The sequence below is a fragment of the Taudactylus pleione genome, unplaced genomic scaffold (assembly GCF_031769625.1).
Source record: "Taudactylus pleione unplaced genomic scaffold, aTauple2 ptg000273l, whole genome shotgun sequence".
NCBI lineage: Eukaryota > Metazoa > Chordata > Amphibia > Anura > Myobatrachidae > Taudactylus > Taudactylus pleione.
This window is the reverse complement of record NW_028284675.1, coordinates 2247929-2265237: the sequence shown is the minus strand read 5'-3', so window position 1 is coordinate 2265237 and position 17309 is coordinate 2247929. Positions and strand designations below refer to the sequence as shown.

General features: G+C 42.8%; 1 protein-coding gene across 2 annotated transcripts in view; it reads left to right on the top strand.

The window, feature by feature from the left end:
* FRAS1 (Fraser extracellular matrix complex subunit 1) overlaps positions 1–17309 on the top strand; it is a 539698-nt gene that overhangs the window by 404445 nt on the left and 117944 nt on the right. For both annotated transcript variants that reach the window (XM_088481448.1, XM_088481449.1), the window contains exons 27-30: positions 2156–2426; positions 7165–7249; positions 10898–11218; positions 15339–15492. In XM_088481448.1, coding sequence (XP_088337574.1) covers positions 2156–2426; positions 7165–7249; positions 10898–11218; positions 15339–15492 — 831 coding nt within the window. The remainder of the gene's footprint in view (positions 1–2155; positions 2427–7164; positions 7250–10897; positions 11219–15338; positions 15493–17309) is intronic.

Sequence of the window (17309 nt, the reverse complement as noted above, 5' to 3'; positions counted from 1 at the left end):
TTCTAACAAGTATATGGTCAAAATCCCTTATGACCTATATCTGTGGAACCTACTGGTCCCTAAGTATCCTGACTATATGTCTAATTTATGGACTTCCTTATTGTGAAGGGTCTATTGGCTAATTGGTGCAGTTAACTGAATATTATTCCCTCTAATTTATCTGGTTATGTTACTTTTTATTAGGGTCTATCTCTTTGTTCTTTTGATAACTAGATATAACAACAGACTGTTCTAAAAATTTCTGGTCCCTCTTGTCAAAACCCAGTGGGTGTTGACTGCAGATCTAATGGACTTTCTTTGGATTCTTTTATATCATAACCTAACCCACTCAATGTTAAATCTATAGGATATACTAATGACACTCTAACTACACATTTCTAAACGGGTTAAATACATTTTCATAGACATACAAGACAAACAAGACACTTCTTTGAACTAGTATGCCTCATATGGGTCATAGATAGGAACTGCAAAAAAGATAGGCATTCAGGCACCTGCCTTTATACAACAGGACTTCAATCACCTGACATTACAGCACGTCCTTTCTCCCAAAGCATGCAGACCTGAGAATTGCCCCAGCATGATCCAGTATACACCGCGCAATCATGCCAAGGTTAATCCCCCCTTCTGCACACTCTGAGGATAAACCACCGACAATGTTCAGACATGCAAATTCACACAGACAAAATATCTCTCATATGTCAGTCAGGCCTAACATAAAACAACAAAGGACAGATTGGTTAGTACATTTCAGAAAAATAATAAAAAAGCAGTGAGGGTGTCTATAAATACCCAGTGTGATCCCAGGACAGAACTACGTGTGATGAAAGGCAGAGGAATCAGAACAGAGTACAAAAATACTCACCACCCGGGATTGTTATTCTGATGTCTCTCCTCTCAGACACGCTTGTTGTCCGTCCAGTGATCAGCTTGCTGGATATCTCGGTGGGAACTCCAGTTGTCAGTTCTGTATTTAAGCTATGGCTATAAATACAATGAGCTCAGAGACCCTCGTTGCTTTTGTTTGCTGCAGCACAATGCTGTGTACACAGGAGAGAGAGATCCAAGAACACGACTGTCTTGTGTAGTGTGAAATCAATCTCTGGTTTAATGGCGGCAAACTACATACATTTATAGTTTCTGAAGGACACATCTGTTTTCGATTACATTTAGAAAAAACCACAGGGCTGGGTAAAGATTTGGAATGGCATACCTTACCATATATGTACATATGCTTTTCTGTGAATATATCACTGAGTCTGCACACGGAATTAACTCTTTCCTGCCCTGTGCATTTACTTACAATGAATACGTGGCATACTTGAAAAGACTTTTAGGATACAAAATGAATTCTATACTTCCACATTACTAATATAAAAACATTTAACTATGGGCCTGTTTATACCCATGGGATGAAATGTTGTCTGGGATAATGGAATGCAATGGTGCCAAAGGGGAGGGACATGGTATGGCACACATCATGACCACCAGAATCATGTTTTTTTCAGTTCTAAATATCTTTTTTTCAATGAGCGTATTCATTATTTAGTTGGAGCTCAGAAAGGATCTAAATGGCCCACATGTATTAACTGACATTGGATATTCTGTTATTTTATGTTATATCATTTGTGGAAAACACAGTTTGAAATACCTATTTTTACCAAAAGGTAAATGGATTTTAGACATTTAAACCATAGATGGATTAATGTAGTGGTTCCCAAACTGGGACACTTGTAGGGGTGACATGGGTTGGTGATCCAAGAACAAATGAAATTATTTAAGGTCCATGTGATAGGCTAATCCAGACCTGAAGGCTGACAGTTATAAAATATGTGGACAAAGAAGTGCAACCCTGTCACCACCACATAACTAAACCTAAGGATGATATATACAGTAAGCGCAATTTGTTTACAGTCATTTCATCATTTTTGCTGGATGTGTTCAATGATAAAAATGCTGATACTCCTGTTCAAGAAAGTTTGAATGAATGGATAATGGGTAGAAAGCATTGTACATGTACAGAGATGGCATAAATAAAACCTAAATATTCCATGTACCATGTATATATCTATGTATAGAGAAGGTAAAATAAGTGTGTACAGGTACTCTGCACTAACTGCTTATTGACACGAACATTGCTGTTTCTTTATTTCAGCTAACGTACATCCGCCCGTGCTCCATGTGCAGGGCTCCTTCACAGTGGGTATTGGGGCAGTCAGACCTTTGGATCTCTCCTTTATTAATGTGAAAGATTCAGATACTGAAGAAGATAGTCTTATATTCCTCCTGGTGAGCACTCCTGCCAATGGCCGACTTGTGAAAATTTTAAATGGCAAGGAGATTCATCTCAACAAGGACACACACTTCAGCTGGAAAGACATGATTGAGCAAAGAGTGCGGTTTAAACACAGCAAAGAAAAATCAAGGTAAATGGAAAGAAAGCTACAAGTCACAGTATAATACTGTAAGTCTTTAGTTTTAGAATCATCTAATACAGAAGTTACAAGTGTTGATTGTTTTTATGTGGGGTGATATTTTGAGCTGCATTTCTATTATATTGAGTATAATTTCCTGTACCACTTATTCTAAAAATCCTTATATACTTTTGTCAATAAAAAATTAGCAACAAAGAGGTTGAAATGCTTAATAATACATTTCATATATATACTGATTGCTGTTTTTGACCCAGTCTTGTTTAGGAGAATAAAATTACATAAAGGGGTAAAATTATTAATTATTGGGAATTGGTAACGATAATTTCTTATCGCCACTTATCACGGCATTAATAAAATAAGGGTACTTGTGTACTTTACGGACTCGTTGCAGAGAGAACCCAATGAATGTTTAAATGTTACTTGTGTACTTCACATACACAAGTACCGAATGTTGTCCCCACCTATAGAAGAAAGTTGTCCCCTCGCAGGTTTGCTGCGCTCGCCACACTTCGGGCTCGGTGGCTCGCTACGCTCGCCACAAGGTTATATTCCCCCTCTATGCCCACTTGGATGGTAGGGAATTACGCTGGACACTGGGAATGATACTGGACACTGGCTGCTGACATCAGGGTCCTCTCCGTGAAGGGGATTTAGACATTACCATGATTGATGATAATAATAATGAGTGTAGGACACTTGGGTTCTCTCTGCAATGAGTCCGTAAAGTACACAAGTACCAAAATAAGTTTCACCCAAATATATTTTAAAAACAGACAAGGAGCCTGTCTTTGCAATGTGTTAGAAGTAAATTGATCGGTAATGCGTTCACTTTACTTTCGGGTTTGTCATCAGATGACAGCAGATATCTCTAATATCTGCTGCGATCTATTGTGCATACATTCAAGTGATGAGTAATATTAGTGGGTAGCCCCCGAAAAGGGGTGTTTTCAAGGTGTATACTACGGAATGGGTATGATATACCGCCGGCCACATGGCCGGCGGTTCGATTCCCATCATCGGCAGCCCGACAGGAGCAGAGTTAGAAGCAGCGGAAGCCCGACAGCGCTGGAAATCCCGATTGTGGATAGGTAAGTATACAGTAACCTAACCTAACCCCCCCTAACCCTCCTTAGGGGTGCCTAACCCGTAACCTCCCCCCCCAAGTGCCTAACCCTAATCCCCCCTCTAAGTCCCTAACCCTAACCACCCCCTTCCCCGCTGCCTAAACCTAACCCTCCAGGGGGAGTGCCTAACCCTAAGTCCCCCCCGGGAGCCCTAAACCTAACCCTCCCCCCCCCTCCCGCAGCTGTCCGCTCGCGGCGCCCGGCATCACTACGATCGTGATGCCAGGCGCCGGTCTCCCGGGCATCGGGGAAATGCGGGCGTCTACATGTAGACGCCCGGCATTTCACCCATGCCGGGATAAGACAGTCGGGAAGCCGGCTGCCGGTATTTAGGCAGTCGGCTTCCCGATTGCTTCCCGTATACTACAAATATTCTTTTGATAAATATGCCCCTAACTCTGAAAATAGGATTGTTTTTGCATGTTATTTGTTATTACAATTGCTTTGCTGCAGCTTCTAACAGTCTCATTTTGCAGACTTATTCTTTCATCACTGTGAGAGTTTTTGAGGCTGAACACATGTCCACTTACAACCTAACAGAGTACTGTTAGTTGCCACTTAACGTGGCCCTCCCATTTCAAACTATGTGATCAATTATTATTTATATACCATTAGCTGCATTAATGTTAAGCTTTCCAGTGGAGTAGGCCATAAGCTATATAATATTGCTAACACTATGGCATCCAACAATTTTGTAAGTCTCCAGCTCTAGGGCGCTTGGCTACACTCCGTGTAGTAGCTACATAAAGGGTGGCATGTCCATGCCATTTTGGGAGTTTGGTTACACCTCCATGAAGACCTGTGCCTCCATACATGCTCAGCCATGGATACTTATCACCAGGTACAGACCAGTCCCTTTACTGGTAGCAAGCAACAGCAGCCGCACATTGTGCCCCCTTTCCCCCTGGCATATCACTTACTTACTCTTTCTTGGTGGGCTCCTGGGTTTGCTATTGCCGAGGGAGGGTGAGGCTGTGTGTTTGCATATCACCACCAGTGTGGGCGAAAGACAGAGTGGAGGTGGTACCAAGGGGTGTGGTCATGTTTTGGGGCTGCCACTGAATTGTGGTTGAGCGGCCATCTGTTGCTGGGCACTCTACACACTAGCATAGTCAGTATAAGTCAGGCACAGTGTTTCCACTTACAGGTGTTTTTCCTGTCTGCAGGGAAATCTGACAATGTTATGGTATAGTGTTTCCACTTTGGGCTTTTTTTCCTGGTCACAAGGAAATTTGGTTCTTGAAATACCTTTAAATTAGAAAAAAATACCTTTTCAGTTTTGATTTTTTGTTTTATGTGGTTAGTTTTGATGTTATATACTTAACACAACATTTTGAGTACAAATTTTGTCAGGGAATTTGATCAGGAAACGAGATAGAAAAGTGGTAGAGACCAGAAAATCTGAAAAAATTTAATGTGACAGCACTGGTCAGGCCGGCACTGCTTTGCTTAGCATCCCTGATGGTAACTAAATTCATAACATGATGTTATAGAAATCATTAGTCGCATGATCGGTATTGTGTGCTGGAATAATATGTATCAATGTTTTTAAAAATAGAAGCAAATCCTGGATTTGGTGCATTCCTATTATATATACTACTGTATTATTGATACCAGCAAAATTACATTTAATTAAAACTATTACTGTACATATAGCTATATATTATATCATGTGAAAAGCGAAATAACACTGACTCACATTTAAAATTAATTGAGCCTAATTGTTTACAGTGCAGTAGTTCCTTGTAAAGCATTAAGCAGTTTCATTTAATAGCCATTTTATTTAATAAAGGTGTTTTCAATGATACCCTGGTGAAATCCTTCTTTTATCTGGCAGTATCTGTGCACATGGCTAATCATGTAGCATTGGCGGTCAAATCTGCATTTATTTAATTGCTTTTCTCTTTTATCATAATATTACTTTAAACTCAACAAAGGAATTAAGTAAGCTTTTACAATATCCTAGTTTTATGGAGCGTGTAAAATGCCTTTGCCGGAATGCCCAATTCAGATCCAATTGTGATATTTCTAAAACAGCTAATATACATTGTGTTGTTTTGTATGGTTGCCTGATCGTTTTATACGACTTACAATAAAACAGTCCCCTGCTGACCATAGCAGAATGTCTAAATAAGAAAAACTGTACTGTTAGGCTGAATGGAGTAAAATTGAAATGAAAAACAATACTAAAATAATGTAAAAGAAATGATTGCAGTGGAGAGCCTACTCTGATTTACCATTGTCATTTCCACATCATGTTTTCCATGTGTGTGATATCAGAGGACTAGGCCAATAAAAAAATGGACTTAGCACAACATTTTATAGATCGGAAATGATCATAATATCCCTTATTTCCAATGGCGTAGGTAACAGTCAAAGTGCTTCTTAAACAAAATGCATTTAAAAAGATGTTATATTGTAATTACAGATACTCTTAGTCCACACTAAATTAGGAATCTACAGATTATGGGGGGTATTTATCAAAGCTGGGAGAGAGATAAAATTGTGAGAGATAAAATACTAACCAATCAGCCTCCAATTTACATTTTGAAGGTTGTGTTTAAAAAAGTATAGTTAGTAGCTGATTGGTTGGTAATTTATTTTTTACAATTTCTCTCTCCCAGCTTTGATAAATACCCCCCTAAGTGGGGTATTTATCAAAGCTTAGAAAGAGAGAAAAGTTAAGAGATAATGTACCAATCAATCAGCTCCTGTCATTTTTCAAACACAGCCTGTAAAATGTAAGTTAGAAGCTGATTGATTAGTAATTGATCTCTTACAATTTCTCAAAGCTTTGATAAATACCCCCCTAAATAAGAAATATACACTCATGTATGACTCGTTGGCAGTATGTTTCACCGTCCCTCTCTGTAGGATTGCAGCGTTATGGAAAGATTTTTATTTTGCAACCCATGGAATAAATAAGCTTCTGTAGGAAATGCTGTGAACTTTGGGCCTGATTCAGAGCCGGACGCAATTAGCGCTCGCTCGTCCAGAAAATAGGGGTGGCTATTGAAATGAATCGTTCGCTCTTTGCGGTCTGTTCACGCCTCTTGCGGTCGTTTTTTGGATAAATACGCCCCCTGGTCGCTCGCATCCTACGTCATATCCGCTATTTATTAGATTAATCGAGTACATCGGCCAGCGTATGAACTGCCCGCTATTCTTGTGGTTGGTTTTTGCTACCACAATCTTGTGAGCAGTTCTGACTATAAAATAACCCAGTGACGTGGTCAATGACGCTGCTGTTTTAATTATGCACACCCGTAAAACGCCCGTTTTGACCTTTAAACACGCCTGCGTTCGGATATCCACTCCCCGTTTTCAAGCACCTTCCCCTGTTACCACCCACATACACCTCTTTCTGTCACTCAAAATAGCAGGCATTCGCTATTTAGCGAACAAACGATTTTCGACCGCACTGACTGGTTTGCGCATGCGTATTACGATCCGTACGCATGTGCAGTTGCGCAAACATCGCTCGGAACGAGCGTACTGCCGCTTACGAGCGGCTCTGAATCAGGCACTTTGTGTATAGCTATTTATCTGAAGATTGCCTGGGTCCCTAAATATGCATTGTGTTTGTATTTTCTGATTTCATATAGGAAAGGTTCATTTTCACTAAGAGTCAGCGATGGTCAGCTCTTCTCACAACCAAAAACAATCAACATACAAGCAGTGTCAACAAAGGTAATTGTAAATGATTATATAGTAAAATAGGAATAACAAGTACACTGCTGTCTGTTGCCACAGCACAAACCATGTCAGTAGTCTAGTTACGGTCTGTGCTATATTATTTCCTGCAGATTTGTTTAATAAATCCTGTTTAGTTGTGTTATATTTTAGTCATTTTCAATTCATTTTTCAAACTTTTTAAAGATCATATTCTATTGCTGCAAAGGCTTCAAACTAGTAATGGAAGTCTGTTACTATAGTGCTATTAAGTGACCTATTCCCATTGATTAAGTCACTGAGGTCTTAAAAAAAGAAAAGCAAAAGTGATAAAAGAAAAAGTTATGACTACAGTAAATAAATATCTAATAAATGTCAATGGGCCAATTCCCTGCATTTTAAATGAGAAAACTTAGTTACAGTATTTGAACAGTTGAACTGTTATCCTGTTGTACAGTAGTGTTTTGTTTCTTCTTTTTTTTGCTATTATAAGAATTCATTACAGTTTGTTTTAGTATGTAGAAATTATTATTGCTAAGGCAATTCACATGCTTGAACAAACTATAAAACCACTGTAAACCACAGTGGTCAATTCCAAATTGTGTTTTTACTTTTTACACATTTCCAACTCTTTCTCAGTTTTTATTTCAGGTTTTCCTGTTGCCTTGAAAACATACAGTAAAATTAGTCTTTTATTGTAGTATGCTACACTATCTGCCATAGCCTTTTGTAAAGAGCAGACATACTAAAGGTGCTTCTCAATCATGAACTGCTCAGGTATTCTATATTATTATTTTTTTGTTGAGATTTTGCACTTTTTTGCTTTGCTATTAAATAACACCTACGGTATATTTTATTAAATGTTATACAACAGTTTTCGTTGTTGTTGTTTAAAATTTTATTATTTCAACAACAGAAACAAAGATTAGACATTATCTGTACCTCTGCCTCAACTTTAGGTTATTTTTTTGGTGAAGGCCAGCAATGATCGACCTAATTTGCAGGGGCGGAACTCCCGGAGGCAGTGGAGTCATTGGCCTCCGGCCTTCAGCTGTTAGGGGGGCACCAGGCAGTGGGGCACACAGATAAATCCATCTATAACCGCTTCCAGCTGTTTTAGATGGATCTGTTTATGGGGTACATACCTTCCATAGAGCAGCTGTCTCTGCTCTTCAGGCACCACCAGCTGCGGCTGGCAGCAGTGCAATAAAGTTTTGTTTATTGCGAGTTGCGATAAATAAATAAAAACTTTATTGAACCAACCACTGGCGGTGCCTTCAGATATGCATTGCGGCATTCAAAGGAGCCGCACCATGTAGAGGAGCAGAGAGACGCAGCCAACCCAGGAGAAGGTAAGTGGAGCCGGAGGGATACAGGGGGTTGGCTGCAGAGACATTGGGGGCTGACTGGAGACACAATGGGGGCTGGCTGAAAACATAATGGGGGCTGGCTGAAGACAGAGAGAGGGGGGCTGGCTGGAGACACAATGTAAGCTGATTTGAGACACAATGGGGGCTAGCTGGAGAGACAGAGAGAGGGGGCTGGCAAGCAAGACAGTGTTGGTTGGCTGGCTGGAGAGACAGAGAGAGGAGGGTTGGCATGAGAGACAGAGGGGCTGTCAGTGTTGGCTGGCTGGATAGACACAGAGGGGGGCTGGTAGGTGAGAAAGAGAGGTGGCAGGCAATGGGGCTGACAGGAGATACATAGAGGGGCTGGCTGGAGAGACACTAGGGGTGCTGGCTGGAGAGACAGACAGAGGGGTGCTGTCAGGTAAGACAGTGGGGGGCTGGCTGAAGAGGCAAAGAAAGGGGGAATGGCAGGTGAGACAGTGGGCACTGGCAGAAGAGATTGAGGGGGGCTGGCTGGAGAGACACTGGGGGATGGTTTGAGAGACACTGGGGGCTGGTTGGAGCTAGAAACATATGGAGCAAGCCAGAGGCTACGAGGGGGGGGCACCACCATCTATTTTGGCTGCGGGCGCCTGGAGATGGATGCTAATGTGATCTTGTATGGAACAAAGCTGTGAAAATATTCTAATGGTTCAGAAGATGACCCAAGCATCGGGATGCCCACTGCTGCCTTTTTACCTGCGTACAACATCACTTACCTGCATAAATATCAATAACACTGATGCACATTGAGCGAGTCTCACCTGCCACAAGCACTGCAGCTCTCCCAGACCCCCAAACATGACCCCTTCCACTAGGTACACAGTTATCTGCTCCTGGACTTCCAACTTGATTTATGATTGCCGACACCTGTGTTAAAAATTCTCTTTTCTTTAATTAGTCAGTTCAACACAGGTGACTGCAATCATAAATTCATAATCACCGACATTCTGGCAGCCCCCTCCGGAAGGGAGCTGCCAGGTTGGTGCAGTAGGGAGGGTGGGGTGGCTTAACTGTGTTGAGCAGGTGCGTGTCAGCGTGATCTCGTCATCGTGCCCCCACCACCCGCCTTATAATGGTGATAATTTACAATGCCGATAATTACCGGCATTGTAAAGCAGGGGGCGGGGCTACGAATCGAGTCATCGTTCCCCCACCCCGAACCACTTTCACGTGCGGGCATGGGGGGTCGCGTGGGGCCGGTGGCCATTCCGGGGGACTTGCCTACTCTTGTGGGAAGTCCAGGAGCAGAGCATTGTGTACCTCGTGGAAGGGGTCATGTTGGAGGGTATGCTCTTCAACACACAGAAGGCTCTCATGATGCGTATGCAATCGCTGTGGCTAATTTATGCACACCCGTGAAACGGAGTTCAAACGTACAGACACGCCTGCTTTTTTCTGACCACCCCCCTGTTAATAACCCCAAATGCTGACAACCTGTCACTTTTCGCAGTGCGATCACTGTGCATGCGCTGTATGGCTTATGTGCATACGCAATGGCAAACAAAATCTGCGTAAAAATTGCCCTTGCGTCCATCTCTAAGTCAGGCCCTCAGTCCTCACTATCCCAAATAGTGCATGTTTTCTAGGTCTCCTCACAGAATCACAAGTGAGATAATTAGCTCCACCTGTGGATCTTTTAAAATGTGTCAGTGATTAATGAGTACACCTGTAGTGTTCACTTTAGGTAATTCGCCAGACCTAGAGAAAGGGGGCATGGCAACGGGAAAAGGAAGGGTGTCTTTAAGACGTGCCCCCCTTTTCATTACTCTTGTGGACGAGTCCGGCACTTATGCATATGCCGGGCTGCCCCCAAGCGCTCATGTCGCTGTGAATAATAGGCATCCATTCACCAGCGGTAATCACTATACTGCAATTTTCCCGACCTGTGGGACACTGCGGCCCGGGGGTGGGGACAGCGCCCGCAGGCTGTTTAGTGAGGCGCCATCAAGTGGGGCAGGGTGCATTCTGCCCTTTTGAAATCGGGCAGGGAGCGGCGCCCCGTTAAAACCTGTGCACTTGCTACGTGACCTGGAAAACGTGAAGTGTTTGGAGTCCTGAGAGCAGAGTTTATGAATCACTGGTCTAGTTGCACAAATTTTCTGGTTTTGAACAATCATCAAAAAAAATTATCTAGAATATTTTAATTGGAGACCTGATTAATTATAAATGTACAGTATATTACTACTTAGATGTTGCTTCTATTATGAAATGCTTTCCTTACTGAGCCATTTGTTGTTGTTGTATTTTTATTTTTATTTTTTTTTCAATTTATTAGGCACCATACATCCTTAAGAATAAAGAGTTAGTGGTTGGCAGAGGAGAAGCAGGAGCGATCACTAGCTCTGTGTTGGACCTGAGAGATGATGATAATCCACAGGATGTTGTAGTTATTGTTCTAGAGGGTCCAAAACATGGACAGCTGGTTATTCCCCCAGGGAATACGCACATCCACAAGTTCCGGCTTGACGACATTACAAATGGAGTGCTCCACTATATCCATGATGGTTCTGAAAGCCAGTCAGATGTAATTGTTTTCCAGTCAAATGATGGATATTATTTTCAGAACATTCTGTTCCTAGTCAAGGTTGCTCAAAAGGTACTTATTCTGAAAAATTGCTGGTTTATTTTTTGGAACATATATCACCCAGTTAAGTGTCAGGCATCATAAATGCTGATGAGGCTGAGACAGGTTACTGAATTGAATTACACCCAAAATTGGCATGGTGGGAGGGGTATATTTACTAAGCTGCCGATTTCTATTCAATGTCATCCGTAGATCAATCTCGGATGACAATGTCCGTATTCATGTGTTTAATATTTTGAACAGGTTAGTGAATTTACTAAGCTGCCGAGTTGCTGTCATTCGTGTTGTTCGATGGTGTAATCATTTGATATAATTCGTATTTTTCATTCATATTTAGTATGGATGGGTTAGGGAGATCCGTGATACATGCATCTGTGTGTAAAAAAATAAACGCAGATGCACGGACGGATCAGTGAGATCCGTCTTTGCTTCTGTGTTTAAAAAATGAAACCTGTGTAAGAATAAAAAAAAAACGGCGTGGGCACCTCCCCAAAAGAACAACCAGCACTGGGCTTTGGAGACCCAGTACTGGTGGTGCTAAATACAGGGGACAAGCAACATAGGGGTCCCCTATATTAAGCACAACCAGCCCCAGGCTATTCAGAACCAGCCCTGGGTGCCAATATACAGGGGACAAAAGACATAGGGGTCCCCTGTATTTAGCGCAACCAGCATTGGGCTAAATACAGTCCATAACCAGCACCAAACTTTTTCTAGCGGGGTGGGTAATACCACAGCCAGGTGAACCCTTTCACCGGGTCCCCCAGCCAAAGCATTACCCCTGACCACTAGTCAGCCCAGGCCATCCCTGGTCAGCCCAGGCCATAGCTGTGGACCCCCGAAATAAAAGGGTCCCCCACTCCAGGGCACCCCAGGCCTGGGCTGATAGCCCAGGGCTATCCTGAGCTCCTCTGGAGCAGTGGGTGCCGGGTTGATTATGTAAAGTGTGGTGCGAATGAAAGTGTTAAAAATATTATCTTTTGCAGTGTAACTACAGGTCCCAGCAAGCCTGCCCCGCATGCTGTTAATGCGAGAAACATAAGTACTAGCATGTGGGGCACTATGGGCCCGCTGGTACCTGTAGTTCCACAGCAAAAGAAATATTTAAAAAACTACAGAACATACACACCGTGACAGTAAAAGTTTAACAAACATGCACACACACATTCACACTCACTATCCCAACCGCTAAAAAAGTTTGGTGCTGGTTATGGAAATTACAGGGGACCCCTATGCTTTTTGTCCCCTGTATTTCCAGAACCAGGACCAGGACTATATTTAGCCCAATGCTGGTTTCGCTAAATACAGGGGACCGCTATGTCTTTTGTCCCCTGCATTTGGACAACCAGGGCTGGTTCTGAATAGCCTGGTGCTGGTTGTGCTTAATACAGGGGACCCCCATGTATCACAGATCTCCCTGATCCGTGCGTTCCGAGTTGTCAGTGATGTATTTTCATATGTCAAACTCAAATTGAAAAAGGTGTTCTATTTGAGATTTCTATTTGGCATCTTTTGCAGATGATGTGCACTATATTTAGGCCGTTATAACAAATACAAATCCTTAGTAAATTTCCAGTTCCTATTGATGTCTATGGTAAAAGGCTGCCGAGTTGGACCAATGGTGTATGTGTCTGAAAACATGTTACCATCCGAGTTTCAGGTGTTCTTGACCGATTTTTCCATTTCAAATGGAGCAAAGTCGTTTAGCCTTTAGTAAATTCCGAACATGCAGTTCACGGCCGATTTTGCCGCATTCGATGTCATTCGAGCTTGGTAAATTTACCCTGAAAGCATGACAATAGTGTGCGGTAGTCCCACCATGCTGGTGGTGTGTCCAGGTCATGTTTAGCTACCTCATGCCTCTTCTTTTCCTCTAAAAATGCCACCATTGCAGCACGCAACTGAAGTAGTGTGGACTGTGCACATGGACCCCACTTAGCAGCAGTGAGCTGGAAACACCTACCACCAAAGTTCAGACTGGCAGGATAGTGAGACAGTTACACTTAAATCAGGACAGTGGTGAGGTATGGCACTACAATAAGCATATAGCATGGCCTATTTAAAGATAGGACACTTTAGATGAACTGCAAAAGAGCCCATCTGACTGCAGATCCCCTCAATGGGCATTTGTGGTGTTAGGAAAATAATACCAATGGGAAAGGCTTTTCTTTGCATTTTATTTAAAGTGCAGATTAACTGAAGTTTTCGCAAATTCTTAAAAGCGCTAGCACAGTCCTCAGTGTCTAGGAGCTCAACAGAGTCTGATTTCCATTTTGCTAGATGTGGGTCCTTTTCATCATGCAATATGAAGCCCATAAACTGGTATTGGGCAACGCGTTGCCCATCGGATCCAAGCTGCTGCAAGCTTTGTTTTCCTGAAGTTTGGTGCATATTAGAAATACGAACAAACCCAGAAAACGCCATTTTCGGTGTTTGACCATATAATTGATAATAGTGCATCCCGCCCAATGTAACAAATTTTGCAGAAGATTTTATGCATACAATATAATAAATAGTGTCTCATACCCATGCATTGCATTTGAATGATAAGGTGTATATAAACAAGGTGTCTTCTTTGGGCCTGATTCAGACCCAGTCGCAAGCGGCTGTCCGCTCGCAAGTGGGTCGATGTTGTGCACTGCGCATGCGCACGATGGCGGGAGCTCCATCGTGCGCATGCGCCATACGCGACGAGCGAAGGACTTTCCTTTGCTTGTTGTGTCTGATCAAAGGGGGCGTGCTGTCAATGTTGATTGACAGCACGCCCCCTTTGGTGGGCGTGCCGGGGGCGTGCCTCCCTGACGGGGGCGTTCCCAAGGGAACGCCTACCGTCAGAAGCCGGCCCACTGACATCACTAGTGATGTCAGTGGGAGTGATTTTGGCTCTGATAGAGCCAAAATCACTCCGGGCCTTGCAGTTGAAAAACTAAACCGCAGGCTCCGGCTCGCAGTGGCGATGGTCGCGATGGTCAAGACCATCGCGGCCATCAAACTGCACGCTCGTATAGGCTGTGGGTGGTGACCCACAGCTATACGAGTGTCCAGGAGGACGCTCCATAATTATGGAGGGCGGCCCTCATTCAGAGCGTGCGCTCTGCTCAGAGCGTCCGGCTCTGAATGAGGGCCTTTGTTTTTTACAGATGTGCATACAGTAATTATAAGTTCCAATGTGCAGGGGCTTGCTTTACCTTTTATATTAGTTTGTTTTTTATTTTATAATGTTTGTGTACATTTTTTTTTAATTGTACAGCTCTACTTTGTCGTTGACACATTGGTCATACTGAGTAATAAAAAATAATAACAATGCACTGTATTCACGGACACTTAAATTTAGGGCCTGATTCACTACGGAACACAATTCTGCTATACGCACGCACCACTGTTGCTAATATCAGTGTTGCTATTTAAATGTATGCATTCACATTGTGTACGCAGCCTAACATAAGGAGGCCCACTTACCCTTACTAACATCCGTATACTAGGGCAACATAGCAAAACAATCGGTAACATCGAGCAACATCAGACCCATACGCACAGACCTCACTCAGAAATTGGTAACTTGTGCGCACACTATGAGACCTCAGGAGGTGTCTGGTACCGCAGTGTCTAAATTATGCACGCCCCCCGCAACAGCTTTGAAATGCACTGGCATGCCTGCGTTCACACGGCCACCCCCCGTCACCACCCACAAATGTAATTTCCTGTCAATCACTCTGTCATAAGTCTGCGTAGCCTCTGCGTACATACTTCTGATCACAGCATCTTGCTCGCACATGCACACTGCGATGCATTTGCATGCGCAGTGCGAATTAATCGACCGATTGCGTGCGTATTAGCAACTGCGTTCCTTGCTGAATCGGGCCCTGAGTCTGTAAAGTTCATCTGTAGCATTCAAAGTCATCTACATTAAAAACTGATAACAGTGAATGCATTTGTCAGTAACTCTAATGCACTAGAAATGGCATTACCTGTATTAGCAAGGATTACCGAATCATTTTATAATTACAAGTTGGATTAATTTTTTTTCCTTATGTATAAAAGACAAATAATAAAATGGTTGGTATTTGAACAAATTATGAACCAATTTTGTGGTCTATCTACAGTATTAACACTTTTGTCCCTCTGGCTATAGATAAAAGAAGGAGTCCAGCTTGTACTAAACTCAGCTGTTTGGGTTCCAGAGGGAGGAATGCTTCAGATATCAAACAGACTTCTGCAAACCAGGGCCTTTGGTGTAGCTGATTCTGAGATCCTGTACACAATTACAAGTGAACATCCACAATTTGGTAACTATTAAAATATATATTTTCTTAATATAATGAGCATGTCCATCGCTGCAGAGTACCGATGGCTTCTCCCTCTTTTTGGAACCACATCATCTTTTCCAGCTTCCTTTCCAAGCTGCCCCTTCTGTTGGTTAGATGGATTATGCTGCATGCAGATTGCCTAAAAATGGCAACCTGACCAATCACTCCCACAATACTCTACTAATTACAGTTACATATACCATTTGTTGTGAACAAGGAATCCTACTCATTTATTACAGTACATTATTTGTGTGATGTTGCCATGGCTGCCTCACCTGGTGACACTTTCAGCAGCTTAGCTATCCTTACAGTAAACACCCCGTCTTGTGCTCACAGTTAACTCTTCTTCCTTCCCCTCTCAGTTGATGACCCCTTAATTATGCTTGTAAGGTATGAAAACTTTGATAAATTAATGTTTGTATTGACCACATACTTATTTAAACTTACTTGGTCATCACTAAGGTATGTTTTTTTCTACAAGGTCATTAATAAAAAGATTAGAAAAGACAGGTCCAAATACAGACCCATGTGGTATACCACTAGATACCTTTGTCAATTAGTTGTCTACCTATGCACGTATTTTTCCCCTAGACCCAATTTTCTGGGTTTATATACAAGACTGTCCTGTGGAACATTATCAAACGCTTTGCAAAATCATATCATTGCAATGCTAAGATCAGGTTTGCAACGTATGCAGAAAAACTAATCATATGTGTTAGGCATGACCATTCCTTTATGAAACCATGCTGACAAACTGTTATGAAATAATTTCCTTTTTTTTTTTTTTTTAATCTCATCTCTCAGAATCCCTTTTAATAAATGTACTCATGGCTGGAGTCAGACTCACAGGTCTAAATTCCTGGTTCCAATTATATTTTTAAAGATTGGTTCCACATCTGCTTTCTGACAATCTTCTAGCAATGACCCAGTTTGGATGGAGCCCATATGTATAATAAATAGTGGTTAGTGAATTAACTAGCTTTAGTTCATATGGTTGGGTGCCATCTAGGCCAGGGCATTAATCTTTAGGCATGCTGGACCTCATTCAGACCCGCTCACAAGCGCTTGAGCGCTCGCAAGCTGGTCGATGTTTGTGCGCACGCGCAGCGGCCGCACTGCGCGTGCACAAGCTCCGGAGCGAGAGAGAAATTCTCTCTCTCCGGGGCTCACTAAAAAAGTGGCGGCTGTCAATGTTGATCGACAGCTCGCCCCATTTTGTAGGCGTGGTGGGGGGGTGGTTTCACAAACGGAGGCGTTCCCAAGTGAATGCTTGCCGTTTGTGGGCGGCCCCACTGACATCACCAGTGATGTCAGTGGGAGAGCTTCTGGCTCTAATAGAGCCAAAAGCTCTCTGGGGCTTGCGGCAGACGAGACCCTACCTCAAGGGTCTCGTCGCAAGCCCCGATGGTCACAATGGTCTTCACCATCATGACCATCGTCCTGGTCGCTCGTTTAAGCTGTGGGTGGTAACTCCCAGCCTAGCGAGCGCCCAGGAGGCCGGCTCAGAAAATGGAAGCGGCCGCCCTCATTCAGAGCAAGCGCTCGCATTTTGCGAGCGGCTCTGAATGAGGTCCACTGTTATTATCCTTACTTTATAATTTACCATTTTGTTGCCCTTCTCCCCTGCAGGTGGCCCGGTTTGTTCCTCCAAACCCTGATAGTTAATGAATTATAAAAAAGCAATGAAATTCCATAGACAAAAAACATTGCGGTTTCAGATGTCCCATTAAGGCTTAATGGATGTGTTCATTGTGCAATACAGATATGGGATGCCATCACACCCTGTGGTTAACTGC